The sequence below is a fragment of the Culex quinquefasciatus genome, chromosome 2 (genome assembly GCF_015732765.1).
Source record: "Culex quinquefasciatus strain JHB chromosome 2, VPISU_Cqui_1.0_pri_paternal, whole genome shotgun sequence".
Classification (NCBI taxonomy): Eukaryota; Metazoa; Arthropoda; class Insecta; order Diptera; family Culicidae; genus Culex; species Culex quinquefasciatus.
The window spans coordinates 86,436,704-86,453,411 of NC_051862.1; the positions used below are offsets into that span (position 1 = coordinate 86,436,704).

A 16,708-nucleotide genomic window follows, 5' to 3' on the forward strand; every position below is an offset into this window, starting at 1 on the left:
CGGAGATGTGAGACGCGGAAGAGTTGCCCATTTAAATTGTTTTGCTTGATTTTGTTCGCCTTCTGTCACCGCTGACAGATTGCGTTGAGCAGCAGTGAAAATCCAAACTGAAGAGGTGTTGAATCAGTGGTCCGATGTTTTAATTGATTTTGTGCAAATTTCCAACTATTTCGCGTTGAAAACATTTCCCAGTTCAGTGAAAAGTGTTCTGCCGTTCCAGGAACTTGCTCGAGACCAATCGTGCCGCGTCCGTTTGAACCCGCACCCCGTCTCATCACGTTAACCCACTTGAACTGATAAAAAAAATCCGTACCATCATCCGACGTTCGTAAGATAAAGATGGATGACGAGAGTGCTTGCGGGCCGCAGTAAATAATCCGGTTCCCCAGCAAAGAGAGATCGACGGATCGATTATCGGTCGTGTGAAACTACTGCCTGTTGCATCTGCGAGGGGAAAGTGGAGAAATCGATCCAAGGTTTGGGTTATTTTCAGTTTGTCATGAGTCATGGCCACTGGCCTCTGCTGGATGCTGCTCTGGCCTTGAGACGGTGTGTTCGCGACACAAGTGGGAAATTCTGACCTAACGGGAGAGGAAAACATTCTCGAGTGTTGAAAGTTGTGTATCGTGGAATCTTTAACTGATAAGAGCTTGCAAAACATTGTAATACAACTGTGGAAACAATAAAAGGTAGTGAAGAAAGATTTCAAGAAGTGTAAAGAATAAGCTTAATGCAATACTTGAAGGAAAATTACAATACTGCACGTTATGGACGCAACTGTTGGTTCTTCAACTAAAGTCGTTAGAAAAGGTAAGATTTGAAACAGCAACGAAAGCAACTGGTCAAACTTTATAAAATTACTAGAATCAATATCTGATTTTCTATATTATAACTCACAAGATGCAAACAAGGAAATCAAAAACATTCTGATAATTTTCACGCAAAAAACATTAAATAGATTACTAAATGAAAACTCAATAGGTTTTTTGTTTATAAATGATTATTCAAGTCATTACGACACTTTTTGAGATTTTCTCAATAAATAAATTAAGCCTTCTTCGGAGTTTGGCAAACTATCAAACACAAAAAAGTGCGAGTTTGTTTGTTTGCCATAGTCTAAAAGCTCCTTTTCACGATGTGATTAATATTTTATAAGAATTCAAAATGTTGTGCAGCAATGTTTCATCTATCTAAATTGGATCTGGTTAATTTCGCCGAATATAGTTACGTCTAGTTCACTGGTTTGCAATAAAATAAATACAGTACTAGTTCGTTAACTGGGCTGAGAACGTAACCCAGTTACCGAATGCTGCACGCTACCTGAGTTGATCGAAAAATGACGAGGGGATCACCGATGCACAATATTTGTTCTAATTAAATATATTATTTAATAAAAGTTAAGTAAAATTAATTTCAAAGCCTAGCTTTCAAGTTTCCTTAAATTTTGATTGAAATTTTATGAAAAAAACATAGGTAAGCTTGATTTTTTGAACTTTGACCCCTCGGTTCTTTTCGTGTGTTTTTGTTTTTTGACTTTTGTCTGCTTTTTAAGGCGGCTACAGAGTGAATTCGTTAATTCGAATAAAAAAAACTTTAAATATCCGCTTATTCGAATGTATTCGAATTAAAAGTCACTCAAACGTCAAATATGAGTTGTCAAACTAGTGTTTACATTTCGACCCTTTTGCTCGTCATTTTCCGAGCACTTAAATTACGAATCCGCTGCCCAGCTATTGAGCGATTCCTCTTGGTGTCATACTTTGTGTATTTATGAAATGATTTCATAAATAATGATAAACATTCTTTTTAGAAAAGATAAATTGAATTCTGGAAGGTAAATTTAATTTTGTTTTGCCTTTCTTGCAAAAGAAAGGTTTAAGGTTTGCTTTCGGAAAAACGCTTTTCTAATTTGAAGGTTTTGATGCGTTTTTTCGATTGAATTTTGGCCCGAAACCCGGAACTCAAAGTCTGATTTTTAAGAGCTCTTTTTCTGAAATACATGAGCGATGTCTGTATCCGCTCTTAAAAATTTGTGTCTTCCATCACTGGAAAACCGCTCGTAAAACCCACATTTTTTATATTTCAGATTTGTAGCCGTGGGGTCGGAGACTTACATTCTATTTTTCGATTCACAATTTTCGACCAGTAAATGTGGTCAATGCCATTTTTAGAGGTATTTTTTGGACAATTTTACAGATAACACTATCAAATTAAAAGAATTCAGTTTCAAACAAAAAGCCATTCGGAAACATGCGCCATAAACTGCTTGGGCCCTACATTTGAAGCTTTTCCAAATTGTATTTCCAGAGATATAGCCATATCAGTGTTTTTCGTCTTATTCTACCCTATTTTTTTATTAATAATTTTTTGGGTTTATACAGAATCATGTATCTAATGAACATAAAATGCGAAGTCCCGGCTCGTTCTCGCTCGAAAGATCGTCAAGCCGAAGCATAAACGCCAGCACATTTACGCTGCGCGTGAAAGTGTTCGTTCTGGTTTCTCATAATAGATCGACAAAGTGCAATATCGGTACATTTTTTAAATATATTCATAGACTAACATTAAAGACTGAGTATGCTTTATTTTTTTTTTTATAATAATGACAATCCAATATGTTTTTCTTAATTAAATATCTTGCGACCCATAATGTGCCTCTGAAATCAAAAAAATGGCATTCGAGGTTTAGCCTAAAAAGATTCGAAGCTTTAGGTCAAATTCTCACTGGGTGGTATCATTTTGTTTCTGAAAAATTAATTGCACCAATATATTTGTCTGAGTTTCATCATTTTGTAAAAAGGCTCTATTTCACCTCTGGTGATATTAGAAAATCTTGGGTATAATTAAATTTGAATTTATGATTTTTATCTAATCTAATCTAATCTAATCTAACACAAACGCAGCCAGTCCGATGAAAGCATGCTGGAAAGTCTTGTGATTAGATTACGCCCCAAGCACTTTTCTTGTCATTATTAATAATTGCAGTACATCCGAGAACACCCGAAAATGCATTGCAAAAATTAAAGCGGCCAGCCCTACTACGTTGTGTTTACCGCAGAGAGGATTCTGAGAACGGATCACATTTCACAGAATCTACAGGGGAGGAAGGATGCGTGGACATACCGTACCAAACGCTCCTGTTTACAGTTTCATATGTGTTTTGTATAATGTGTTAAGTGTAAAATATAGTGTGATTATATAATCAATTAAATATAATAATGCAATATAATGATCATTTAATAAAATCCCATCACCTCTATATAATAACATGCACCCAAGCACACAAACAGCGACACAAAAGAAATGAAAATGAGCATGCAAAAACAAGACAGCGCGTCCCCGTGGTCAGCGCACTATTGATCCAAAAACGTAAAAAAAATCTCAATTTTAATTTGGAGTTAAGGAGTTGATATTGTTTTGATGAAATAACATCAATCTGTTAAAAGCTTATCTAATTGTAATAATTTAATACTCATTAAGCAAGATCTATTCCCAGTTGCTTCAAAAATTAATATTATTAGAAATAATTCTGATATGTATCATTATTTCTGATACTCTGATTTATTATATATAAACCAAACAATACATTTAATTGAACAAAATCATGTTGAGTTTGTTCATTTATTATTTTTTCAGAGCATTTTCGAAAAATAGTTCCAAAAATTTAAGAAAATGTATACTTCCGCTTGAATTTCGGGAATTCCCGGGAAACTTACAAATTTCCCGGGAAACGGGAAATATCCTTTTCGGGAAATCCCGGGAATTCCCGGAAATTTTTTTCTAGGGACGGGAAATTAAATTTGAATTTATGATTTTTATATATCAAAAAATGGGGTCTACTTTGGCCGTGTTTTGAACAAATGTTCCTTTTTTATGTCAAAATGAGTGTACAGTAAGATGGCAATAAAAAAATCGACATTAGGGATACCCCCTGACCTGATTCCTTCAGCAAAGATTGAGTCAATTTTGACAAGTCATACTTCCATGTAAATAAGCCGATTTCTTTTTTTTAATCACATTGCTAATAACCTGGGTGATGAATAGAGAGAAGGCGTAACGTAATTTTCGAATGATCCCACTTTGTTTACATTTACAAAGTAGGAGGCTGTTGAAGCACAAGCATGAATATTTTTTTACTGCAAAAGAGCTGTTTTATAATCAGTAGTATGTGTTTATTTATTTTTTTTTTGGTATTTGACATATTTGCTGGAAAACACCGACTCCATAAACAACTTCCATTCATAATTATTAAAAAATGACGATCTCGCCTGTAACTTTCTGAAGATTTCTTGACTTAAACTCCAGGTCCTCAAAAGCCACAAATTTTTCATTCCTGCAAAAAAAAAAAAAAAAAACAACAATTTTTAATGATTGATAACAATACTCTCTACTTTTGGCAAACAGTACATTGGTTCCACTTTGACAGTTCAACATTTAGGCCGTTTTGAGTGGTTCGCACCCAGCTAACTCGGATCTTCTTGCACCCTTTGACAAATTTGTAGGGAATTGAATTTCCTACAAGAATCTCACACTTGGATAATTTTGGGCAAGACCAGCTGCAAAAATCTTGGATAGATAATGCTTGTTGTGACTTGAAAGCTAATGGTTGAATTTAATAACAATAAAAACAAAAAAATAAAAGTAACTAGAAATTATAAAAAAAAACAAATAGGCAAAAGATGCTTGGAGACTAGGCCTGAAACTACCAATAAAAAACAAAAACAAGATAAATGCCTTTAAAAAAATAATAAAATGAAGAAAAACAAAAAAAAAAAACAAGAATGTTTTTGGTTTAGTTAAAGTTGCGTAAAAGGTTAATACTTTGGCACTAAAACTTTTGCTAAACAATACCATTTTGCCAAGTGGCAGTCAAAGTTCAACCCCGTGTAATCTTCGGAACGGGCTTACTCCTATCGAATTAAGGCCATCGAACAATTAAGGTTGCTGATAAAGAGCTATCAAATGTTACTTTTGTTGCTCTGTCTCTCTCTCTTCTTGTTATCATCATTGTGAACCGGGAAAGAAAACACACCTACACTTTTTGTTGTTGGCGGATATTAAACACCTCCCGAGGAGTGCAACGTGATTTATCGACAATTTCCTGGGAAGATTCTCTGGCAGAAGGGAAATCACGTTTCGTTACACTATTTAATAAGCATTACTTCCTTGGAAATGTAAAATTTATTTAAACCTTTTTTTTTGTTTAAATATTTGCTCACTCCTTCGCAGAACAGTCTAGATTTGTTGCCTTATTGTGATGAACTTTGCACCTTCCTTTGATTTGAGGCAATAAAATCTGCAGTGTTTGTAAAACAACTCCATCAACCAGCAGCAGGCGTATTTGTTCCACAAAGTTTCACCAAAGATAACACGCACACACCCCCTGCAAATTGTCTATCTTAAGTGTGAGTTGCTCGCTGTTGGCTTGAAGAGATAACTTCGGTGCACAAGCCTCTCCACATACCGATATTTGTGAAAATCAAGTCGTATGTACTTTTAAAATAAAAATGGATCACCCGCGATGTTGCATAAAAAGAGCAAACCAAACTCACACCACCACAGTTTTGTCCAGTGCAGATTCTCCGGCAAAAATAATGGCATTGGTCATGGTCTGCAATGTGTGAATGAATCGGTCGGTAGTAGTTATAGTAGTGATTGTGTTACTTAAGTAATTTAGCGTGTTGTTGAACACGCGCCATGCGCAAACAGCACGCACATATTTGATTTTCGCACACACAAGCGCAGGATAACTGAGCTTTTTTTTTGCGTTTGCAAATCTGTACCTGTTAACACCATCGAACGATAAATTGCTGAATGAAGCAGTGTTTCTCGTTTGTGAATATCTGTGGTATAGATTTTCTCAGAATCATTTAAAATTTTTTGAGGCTGATATTTTTAAATTTAGAGCTAGTTTGTTTTTGGAATTTGTTTATTTTATAATTAGAAAAAATAAAAATATTGCTCTTTGAACTAAAACATAAATGAGCAACTCTCTACAAACGGCCGATTTCGACCATTTTTATTTTTTGTATTTTTTTATTTGGCTCAAACTTTGTGGGGACCCTCCCTATGACCAAAGAAGCTATTTTGTGTGATTGGTTCACCCATTAAAGCCTCCATACAATCTTGGCTGCTGTCCATACAAAAATGGTACGTAAATATTCAAATAGCGGTAACTTTTGAGTGAATTTTCTGATCAATTTGGTGTCTTCGGCAAAGTTGTACACAGAAAAAAATATTTCTGTAAATTTACATTATTTATCATGTACCAAAAGGTATCATGATAAATGATGTATATTTACATTAGGTTCATTGGAAATTTACATTAGATTCATTGGAAATTTACATTAGTTTTGAAAATTTACATTAGTTTTCGAATTTACATTACTTTTGGAATTTACATCAGTTCAAATCAACTAATTCTGATTAGCCAATGGGAATGAGAAGCTCGACTTGGATTGCAGTAGGAAAAGGGTGTGGCCTATGTTCTATTTTAAAATGAGTGAAGCGGGCAGCAAAAGGAAATTATGATTTTAAAAAGTTGTTTCACAGGTAGGAGACGCTTTGTCGTCGACGGCCAAGTGGAATAACGCTGGACTGGAATCGAACGGACGACGGGTAGAATTGTTCGATGTTACTGCTGCTACCCGCTGCCGACTGAGCCATCTTCGCATTTTATAAACGAGCGGCTAAAGCATCAACTTGTTCAGTGCGAGGCTCAGGCAGTGGGCCAGCGAAGTATGAGAGCGATAGAAAGAGAACCAAATATTACTATTTTTAGTTCGGGTAGTTTTGAAGTCAACGTTTGGAAGAAATACATTGGATATATGATTTACATTGAATATGAATTTACAGGAAGCCGAACACGGGTAGAAATTCATCAGATTTGAGTTTCCATGCTCAACGTTTCCATTAGATTCATGATTTACATTAGATTTAGATTTACATTAGAGTAATTTCCATGACTTTTTACTCTTTACATTATATTTGAACATTACATTGAGTGAGTTTACATGAGAAACAGTAATTACGTGATGTGTAAATTTACATATTTTTTTCTGTGTAGGTATTGTTGAGGACTATCGAGAAAAAAATAGGTACACGGAATTTTTTCCCCAAAATACGTATTTTTTTATATTCGAGATTTTTTGATATGTTTCAGAGGACAAAACCCCGCAACTTTTGAGCCATAGTGAAACATGGTCAAAAAATCTGCCGCCGAGTTATGAATTATTGAAAAAATAGTGATTTTTGGAAAAAATCGAAATTTTATGCAAAAACCAATTTGACGTAATTTTTTAATGTAAAATTGAATTTCCAATCAAAAAGTACTTTACAGATTTTTTTATAAGGGCTCTGTTTTTAAGATATAGCCATCGAATGTTTTATTTCAGCGAAATATTTGCAGTTTTTCGTTTTATTTTAAATAGTGACCATTTCTAAAAATATTTATTTTGAAAGGTTCAGAAAATTTTCTAGGGAATTGTCTAAGAGGCATTGCAGATTGAACCGCTGGTTGCTGAGATACAGTGGCTTAAAGAAAAAGAAACATGAAAATTGAAGTTCTCTAACAACCCAAAAAACCCACCATTTTCTAATGTCGATATCTCAGCAACTAATGGTCCGATTTTCAATGTTAAAATATGAAACATTCGTGAAATTTTCTAATCTCTTCTAAAAAAATATTAAAATATTTTTTGAATCAAGACAAAACATCAATTTTCCTGTTTTTAAATCTTTGCATGGCAATATTTCAGCAACTAAGCGTCGTATCAACAATGATCATAAAAGCAAAATATAGAAAATTTTCTCAGCTTTCAAAAATATTTTCTTCACAGGTGAGCAAACATGGGCACTAATTTAAAAAAATAAATAACTTCGACTTTTTTCAAAAAATATACCTAAAATGGCTATAACTTGAAAACGGTGCTCATAATCAAACTTTCACTAATGTACTTATTGATTGCAAATTCAATTTTACATCGAAAAATTAGGTTGAAATTTTTTTGCGACCAGTATTTCGATTTTTTTAAATCGATATTGGTTCAAAAATTCATAACTCGGTCAATGATTTTTTGCCAATTCTGGAAATTTCTGAAAAGTTGGCATTTGATGTCCCCTAAAACATATCAGAAAATGAAAAAAATAAAAAAATAAAAACAGTGTTTTTTGCAAATCAAGTTTTAGTGACAAAAAGTTTTAGTGACAAAAGGGTCCTCGTGGTTTATGGATGTTCCCTAAGCCTATAATATTAAAAAGCTAAAACACAAATTTTACATTTTTTTTTGCAGAGGCGATGCGTGGCCAAAATGTTTATCTGTTCAAAACATCTTTTCATTAATTTATGAGTTTTAGTTTAATATTATTAAAAAATAGTTTTTATACATATAAAAAAAAATCAATGATGTTTGGCAATGTTATTGTGATAATTGTTGATCACCTAATCAACTAACTTTTTTTCAAGTTACATTCTTTTGGTAACAAGTATAAAATTTAAATGGTTTTTACATTGTATAGTTTTCTAAAATTAGCTAGTTTTGCAAATAAAAAAAATCAAAACAAACTTGAAGCGTAATCCAAGTTTTCCTGGGAGACTGACTTCTCTTATTTTCGATTAGATTTGAACAGAGAATCATTTATTCATTATTCGCACTAAGCAAACATTCCGGATATTGACCATTATAATCTCGAAACCGCGTGCTCTAGTTTGTTGATAAAAACAATTAGGCCATTATACATAATATATAATACAATATTAAGCCTCTCTTCAAAATTTCTCAAAAAATAAGGAAAATAAAGGGGTAAAAAAATTGATAAAAATTTAAATTTTCATTTAACAAAAACTCGTCCAATTGATTTAACGTAGTATAAAAGAAAAAGAAACGCGAGCATGGAGAGAGCAATGTTCAAAGAGAGAGAGAGAAAACTCCATATTTTGCTCTCTCCCTGCTCGCTTCTCGGCTCGCGCGCTCTTTTGTCGACTGTCCATAACCTTTCATGCACACCCTGAACTACCACATTCATACCGTCCTGCGTGTACAAATGGGAGTGTTTTCAGTGTATTTTTTGGAGGCCTTGTATGGGAACCCGTGCATGGAGAAATCCGAACAGGTTGGCGGTTGCTTGGGAGAACTTTCAGTGCGCGTTAGATTTTCATTGATCGCTTTATGGTGGTACGAATGCTCTTGGCTGTTTAACGATTCCAAGACGAGCTGGCGTGTTCGTTCAATTATTCTAATGAACATTATTTAATTCTTACTTCAAATTAAAAATCAAAATGATCACCTGTCCTATGAACAGGTTGTGGACGCGACGCCCCTGAACTGTTGTATGAGAAATCGTGTACACAAAAAGCATGTACCAAAGAAAAAACAATCAGGTCTGCTCACCCCAAAAATTACATCAATCCGGCGAGAGTCATATTCAGATTACCAAGTCCGCGCCCCAACCCGCTCGGCTATCTCGCCGCGGTGAAAATGGTCGGATCAATGCCATCTAACAGTAGGTTTTCCGTACGTCGTATACTGTGTTAATTGCATACGATGTATGGGGAACCTACAGGCACATCGGGGAAGATTCAACCAGTAACATAGCGGCGAGATAGCCGAGAGGGTTGGGGCGCGGACTTGGCAATCTGAATATGACTCTCGCCGGATTGATGTTATTTTTGGGGTGAGCAGACCTGATTTTTTTCTTCGGTACATGCTTTTTGTGTACACGTTTTCTCATTCAATATTACACGCTTTTGCATGCGATTTTTCCATCGGATTTTTTGCTGTGCACGAACTACGAAACGGCATCCTTTTCAACGCCAAAAATAACAGCATTGAAATGATATTTTCAGCTTCCATTCGAGTGCTGAAAATTTTCAACGTTTCAGCACTATGATCAAGAAGTAATACTGTTTTGGAGTTTGACACTTATCGGTAAACCTCTTCGGCAATATTTACGATTCGTGCTAAAAACTTGTTACATAAACTAAATTAACAAACTGCAACGGAAAATTCATTTGAAAATAACAAATTTAATTTAAATAAAGCTAGAAATACACTAAAAGGAAATAATTAAAACATTTTACACAACCTATATTTGATAGAAATATGATGTTTTCATCTCGAAATTCTAACAAATGTTACTTTTGAGATTATAAATATCTGGCTGCGAGGGAATTTAATTGGAGTGACATTGATAAGATTAAAATTATTTTTCACACATATTTTTAAAACCTATACTTATTTCTATGTTTAATTAAAGCTGGGACCGTGGTGTAGGGGTAAGCGTGGTTGCCTCTCACCCAGTCGGCCTAGGTTTGATCCCAGAAGGTCCCGGTGGCAAATTTTGAGACGAGATTTGTCTGATCACGCCTTCCGTCGGACAGGGAAGTAAATGTTGGCCCCGGACTAACCTAAAAAGGTTAGGTCGTTAGCTCAGTCCAGGTGTAGGAGTCGTCTCCCTGGGTCCTGCCTCGGTGGAGTCGCTGGTAGGCAGTTGGACTTAACAATCCAAAGGTCGTCAGTTCGAATCCTGGGGTGGATGGAAGCTTAGGTGTAAAAAGAGGTTTGCAATTGCCTCAACAATCAAGCCTTTGGACACCCAGTTTAGAGTAGGAATCTCGTAATAGAGAACGCCAAGGCAATGCTGTAGAGCGAATAATTTGATTTGATTTTGATGTTTAATTAGGTTTATGTTATATAAAATCGAAAGATTTTTTTGTTTGGAAAATTTTAGTTGCTTCTCAGCTTTTTCAACAAATTTTGAAGCATGAATCACAATTGTCTACACGGCAAAAAATCCGATGGTAAAATCGCATGCAAAAGCATGCACATCACCTTCGTCAAAAAGACACTTATTATATTACACGTTGCATGTACAACTTTTGTAAACAAAAAAAAAGTTGCAACCGACGGGACTCAAACCCAGCACCAACAGGTAGGACTGGCGCCTTAGCCCGCTCGGCCATCAGACCGATGAAAAATGGAAAGGATAAACGTATATGTCAGCTTCACATTTCGGTCAAGTAGATTTGTCATACTGATGGGCTACATATTTCAGGGTGCAATATTACACAGAATTTCATAAAATAATGCCAAATTTATTTTACACCCGAGCCTTTTACACGCAGCTGGATTACTACTTTATTTGCTGTGTACTGAAAATGCATTAAAATTTGCGAAAATGAATAAACTCGGTACAGTTGATAGCGTTTATTTAAAATGCCTAACTTAAGTTTTGTTGAATTATGCAAACTGCATCACATCGTGTTAAGAAGTCAAAGATAAGCATGGAATCACATACCGGAAGAATTGTCAAATACACTTTCTAGTAAGTTACGATTTGGCTTGGTCACGATTTGGGTATGCCAACCGAAAAACCTTCCCATAATAGCGCAGCTTGGTACACCCAAAGGAAAAATATATCTCAAAATCTGCAACATTGGATTTGCTGCAGAAAATGTCATATTTTATAACATTTTTTGCAGCAAGCCCGTAGATCATTTTTGCCCGCATGTAAACATTTCAGCGATCTGCAGTTCTCACCAACACATATAAAGCTGGCCCGTCCCCGAGCAACACTCCAAAGAGAAGCATATGTTGGTGCTCTTTCACTCACTTTTCATCAAGCGTCCATGGCGCGGTGGTAGCGTGTCGGACCAATAACCAAGAAGTTGGTGGTTCAATCCTCGTTCTGTTAAGGTTTTTTTTTTTGTGAAATACAACCAAAAAGCCGTCGGTAATGTCGATAATTGTCGATAACGGGCAAAAATGTCATACTCCTATATCACAAAAAATGCATGAGGACAGATTTCATGCAGATTCTGATATACTTTCATGCCGCCATGCATCACAATCATGCGACTGCCAGTTGGGTGTAGGCACGGCGAATTCAACAAGACCATTTCATAACTTCGTAGCTCGGAAAGAATCGGAAATGATACCATTATGTCAAATTCCTATTAATTTCAAGAACCCCTGTCCACCTATTAGCTCTAGCCAACAAAGTATGAGTACAACTCATACGCACACCTGCCTATAGAAAGCATCGTTAATCCAGCGCCTCAAAGGAGTCGCGAAACGCTCAACACCCGCCGTCGACATGACCATTAGTGTTGAGAGTATTAAGGTATACACGAACACCCGACAGCGACGACGGGACCGCTGATAGCCCCAGTCCATGCAGTCCGTCATCGGGTTTCAGTATCGCTCGGTAGACGGTTCAAAGCGGACGTACGAACTCCCCACTCGTGTAGTCGTGTCAAGTCAAACCATAAGTCGCGCTCAAAACATCACGCGATTGTAAGTGCCCTCTGATTGTGGTTCTGGAAGTTCCGCGCGATCGTGTCACTTTGCGCACGTTGACTTACTTTCGATCGTCTGGAAAGTCGTTTGCTGGAACGTGAAAAAAAACTGGCGATTGAAGTTGCCAAGTGTAGAGGATTCAGAGTATGCTTGGGCACGGAAAGAAGTGTTTTTGTTGTTGCTGTGAAGATTTTCGTACGAATTTGGAGACAGTGGTTTTATGCGAGGGTTAAGACCAAGACGAGGCCAAGACAAGAACTCAAGACAAGAGGCAAAGTCAAGTGTCCAAGTCAAAAGATCCAAGACAAGTGTCTAAGACAATATACCACAACAATCGACCGAGACAAGAAACAAAGACCCAAGACCAAGAAAAGTGGGTAAAATGTAAACAACAGCACGGTTGTCACCTTTTTCGTCCGCATTTCTCTCTCCGTGCAGAGAGAAAGAGGGGGCCTGTTCATCAACGGAAGGCCCACCCTGCTGCAAGCAAAGTGCGATATTCGCTGACTGATCGCGTTATGACTTGAAGCGAGCGCGTGTGGCGTGATGTCCGCGGGCCACTTTGGTTTGGGGTATTGTTGTGTAATGAACTTGTAACACTCAGTGTTTGGCGGCAGATCCAAAATTGTGCGATTTTGGCTATAAATAGCTGGGAATTCGCTTGGAGACACCAAAAAAGATCAAGCTATTTACGGGTAGACATTCAGATATGATCGATAACAGTGCGGTTAGGAATGTCCAAGAAATGTCACTTTTGCGAGTTTGAAATTCCGACGACCGTCCGACCGACAAGACTTGAACGCAATTAAACTTTCAAAGTAGCTACCCTGGTGGTTTCCGCGCACGGGTTAGCAGGTCGCACTAGGTAACAATACCCACTATAGTTGAATGGAAATTCGCTCCACGAAACTTGACGCCGAGCGTTGGGACATGTAAACCCTACCGTTGTGAGATGTTGCGCGACGAGGACGAGGACTTGGCGCTGTTGCCAGTTCAAGGTTCTGTTTGTACAGTGCGAGTCGTCGGCGTTTGTTGAGTTTTTACAGTGAGTCAAATATTTGTCCGTACCCCCCCGTACGGAAAATGTTTGTGATATAAAAGTACATAAAATTCGACTAAAGTGCCATGTTTTGTACATCAATCGACGCGGCAGAATGTCCTCTTTAAGACACTGTCATTGGATTTGCAAAAACTTTTCTTAAAAATACAAAAATAGTTTACTGAAAAAAGTCAAAAAAAGAGGTCAAATAATTGTCCGTACCCCTTGTAAAAGTACAAAATCTGATCGATTTAAGTGAATTTATCTATGAAATGTTGTTTCTGTGTCAAATACTAGTACCTCTAGCCAGTTTGTGACAACTTTGAACTTCTGATAACTTTGTTTAGTTAGTTTATATTAAGAATTGGTTTAAATTTAGTTTTTAAAGTAAAACTTATCAAAACATAAGTTTATAAACAACTATTTTTATAAAATTGCTATTTTATGTTGTAAGAGTCTCTATTTAACAAGTTTTAACAATATTTGTTCGAAATATACATTGTTTTCATCTTTTTATTGACATTTTCGACCAAAAATACTGTTTGGGAACAATACCGTTAAACAATCCGGATTGTCCCGGAACCGGTTTAACCCCTCGGAGGGAAATTTTGTGGTGGTCAGATAGAGGACAAAAAAACCCACCTCTTGCAATTTAAAGCATCCAATTTCGTCCACTATAGCCCGATTACGAGTCCCTAGTCTGAAATTTGAAATTTTCAAATTCCCCAAGCAAAACATTCTGTCCCAGGACGGTACAAAAATTCTCAGTACGGAAAGTGAAAATTTCAAATTTCAGACTAGGGACTCGTAATCGGGCTATAGTGGACGAAATTGGATGCTTTAAATTGCAAGAGGTGGGTTTTTTTGTCCTCTATCTGACCACCACAAAATTTCCCTCCGAGGGGTTAAACCGGTTCCGGGACAATCCGGATTGTTTAACGGTATTGTTCCGAAACAGTATTTTTGGTCGAAAAATGTCAATAAAAAAGATGAAAACAATGTATATTTCGAACAAATATTGTTAAAACTTGTTAAATAGAGACTCTTACAACATAAAATAGCAATTTTATAAAAATAGTTGTTTATAAACTAATATTTTGATAAGTTTTACATAAAAACTAAATTTAATCCAATTTTAATATAAACTAACTTAATAAAGTTATCAGAAGTTCAAAGTTGTCACAAACTGGCTAGAGGTGCTAGTATTTGACACAGAAACAACATTTCATAAATGAATTCACTTAAATCGATCAGATTTTGTACTTTTATTAGGGTACGGACAATTATTTGACCTCTTTATTTTACTTTTTCAGTAAACTATTTTTGTATTTTTAAGAAAAGTTTTTGCAAATCCAATGACAGTGTCTTAAAGAGGACATTCTGCCGCGTCGATTGATGTATAAAACATGGCACTTTAGTCGAATTTTATGTACTTTTATATCACAAACATTTTCCGTACGGGGGGGTACGGACAAATATTTGACTCACTGTAGTTTAAGGTGCGAAAATTTGGCGGAAAGTTTGATGATTCAAGTTTAAAGAAGAGACATACTGAGTGTTCACGTGAAGAAAGTTCCCAATTTGGACAAGTGAAATGAATAATCTTTAAGTAATCTTTTCGATTTGAACTTAATGAACTGTTGTTTAAGTTTAAAATTAGATTGAATTATGCAAAGTCATGCCGAAATCTTATCAGTTACTTGAAAATATGTTATTGCGATAGCAAAATCAATCGTTTTAATGTGCAAAGCCATGAAATTGACATTTACATTGACATGAGTATTACTGTATTTAGTTTTTTTTACGTTTGATAGTGATAATTACATGAACAATAATGAATTGAAAAGTATGACTCAACAAAAGATAACATTTTGAAATTAATTGAAATTTGATCATTTGTAAAGTTGTTTGTCACAAAAAATCATTGAGCAAAAAAGAAGTGTTAAATTTGTATCTTTAATTTCATTTCAATTCACTTGACAGAATGCTTTTACAATAGATTAAGCAATGTATATTGAAACAGTTGTTATTCTGAGCTGTTATATGGACAACCTTTCTACAGCTGATTTGTTCGAAATGGGGAGCGAGTTTGGTACTATACTAAGGAGAACCATTTGGCCAAAGGAGGAAAAATAGATTCAGAGTTATCGGCATACGAAAATCATGTGCTGTTTGGATGCTTAACCAAATAGCCGAAAACTATGTTCATAGAAATTTTTAGCTTTTTTAACCCTTTCAGGCCTGAATTTTTCTGAACTGTGTTAACCTACAATTTTGGTATCAGTATAGTTAAATTTTTCTATGAGTAAACAGAAACAGGCAAAAAAAGTTACATTTCATTATTAGACGTTCTAGGTCCTCCAAAGTGTCCTGGAATACAGATCTTGGAATCTACCGCCGTAACAACATGATTCTGCCAAGTTTCCGATTATGGTTCATAATCAGTGATGTCGCTGGGACCCTTTGGCAACACTCTGAGCTATGTGGATCACTTTTGGGATGTTCTGGGACCTTCAAAATGTCCTGGAATACAGATCTTGGAGTCTAGTAATGCTAAAGGGTGTCAAGCTCCTGGCCTAGCGGTAAGGGGTTCGCTTTGTAAGCGCTTTGGGGGACCCAAAAAATCAAACCATACACATTAACGACCCCCGGGTCTTTTGTGGTTTCTATTGCAAGTTTCTGCTCGAACCTAGGAGTCCGAAGGCTTGAACGGGGAGAGCACCCAAACCTCTTTCTACTCCAAGGAACCTTCCACCCCAGTATTTGAACTGATGACCTTCGGATTGCGAGTCCAACCGCCGCCAGCGATTCCACCGGAGTAGGCTTGGTTTGGTGTGTTGTTTGTACTTATGGCATGGAGACGACTCCTACTCCTGGACGGCCTAACAACCAAGGCCGGGACCGACATTTTACTTCCTCATCCGATGGAAGGTTGGAGCAGATGGGAATCGAACCCAGAATCATCCGCTTACAAAGTGGACAGCGTAACCATTCGGCCACGCACTGGGGGACCCACAACATCCCAAAAGTGATCCACATAGCCAAAGGGTCCCAGGGGACATTACTGAATATGAACCATAATCGTAAACTTGGTAGAATATTGTTGCTACGGCGGTAGACTCCAGGACACTTTGGAGGACCCAGAACAACCCAAAAGAGATCCATAGAGATCGAAGTGGTGGCAATTGGACGTGGGGATTTGACTTGTAAAAACTAAACTTTATTTGCTTGGAAAAATCATTGTAAGCCTGAATTTTATTAAAAATTTCTGAAGTTTCCAAATTTAAGTTTTTCAGGATGTACTAGGTCGTCAAAAAGGCCATTAACAACCATTCAAACATTTTTTCCTAGTTAAAGAAACTAATAAATTACA

The 16,708-nt window shown here is 36.4% G+C and overlaps 1 protein-coding gene across 3 annotated transcripts in view; it reads left to right on the plus strand.

Moving 5' to 3' along the window:
* The first annotated feature begins 65 nt into the window (after positions 1-65).
* LOC6037700 (pantothenate kinase 3) overlaps positions 66-16,708 on the plus strand; it is a 52,313-nt gene continuing 35,670 nt past the window's right edge. Inside the window, exon 1 of one of the 3 annotated variants that reach the window (XM_038258525.1) lies at positions 66-810. Coding sequence is in view for 1 of the 3 variants with exons in the window: in XM_038258527.1 (XP_038114455.1) it covers positions 768-810 (43 nt within the window). In the remaining 2 variants the exon portion in view is untranslated. Of the gene's footprint in view, positions 811-12,185; positions 12,294-16,708 lie in introns of those variants that run through there. The other 2 variants (XM_038258527.1, XM_038258526.1) reach the window with 2 other exon arrangements.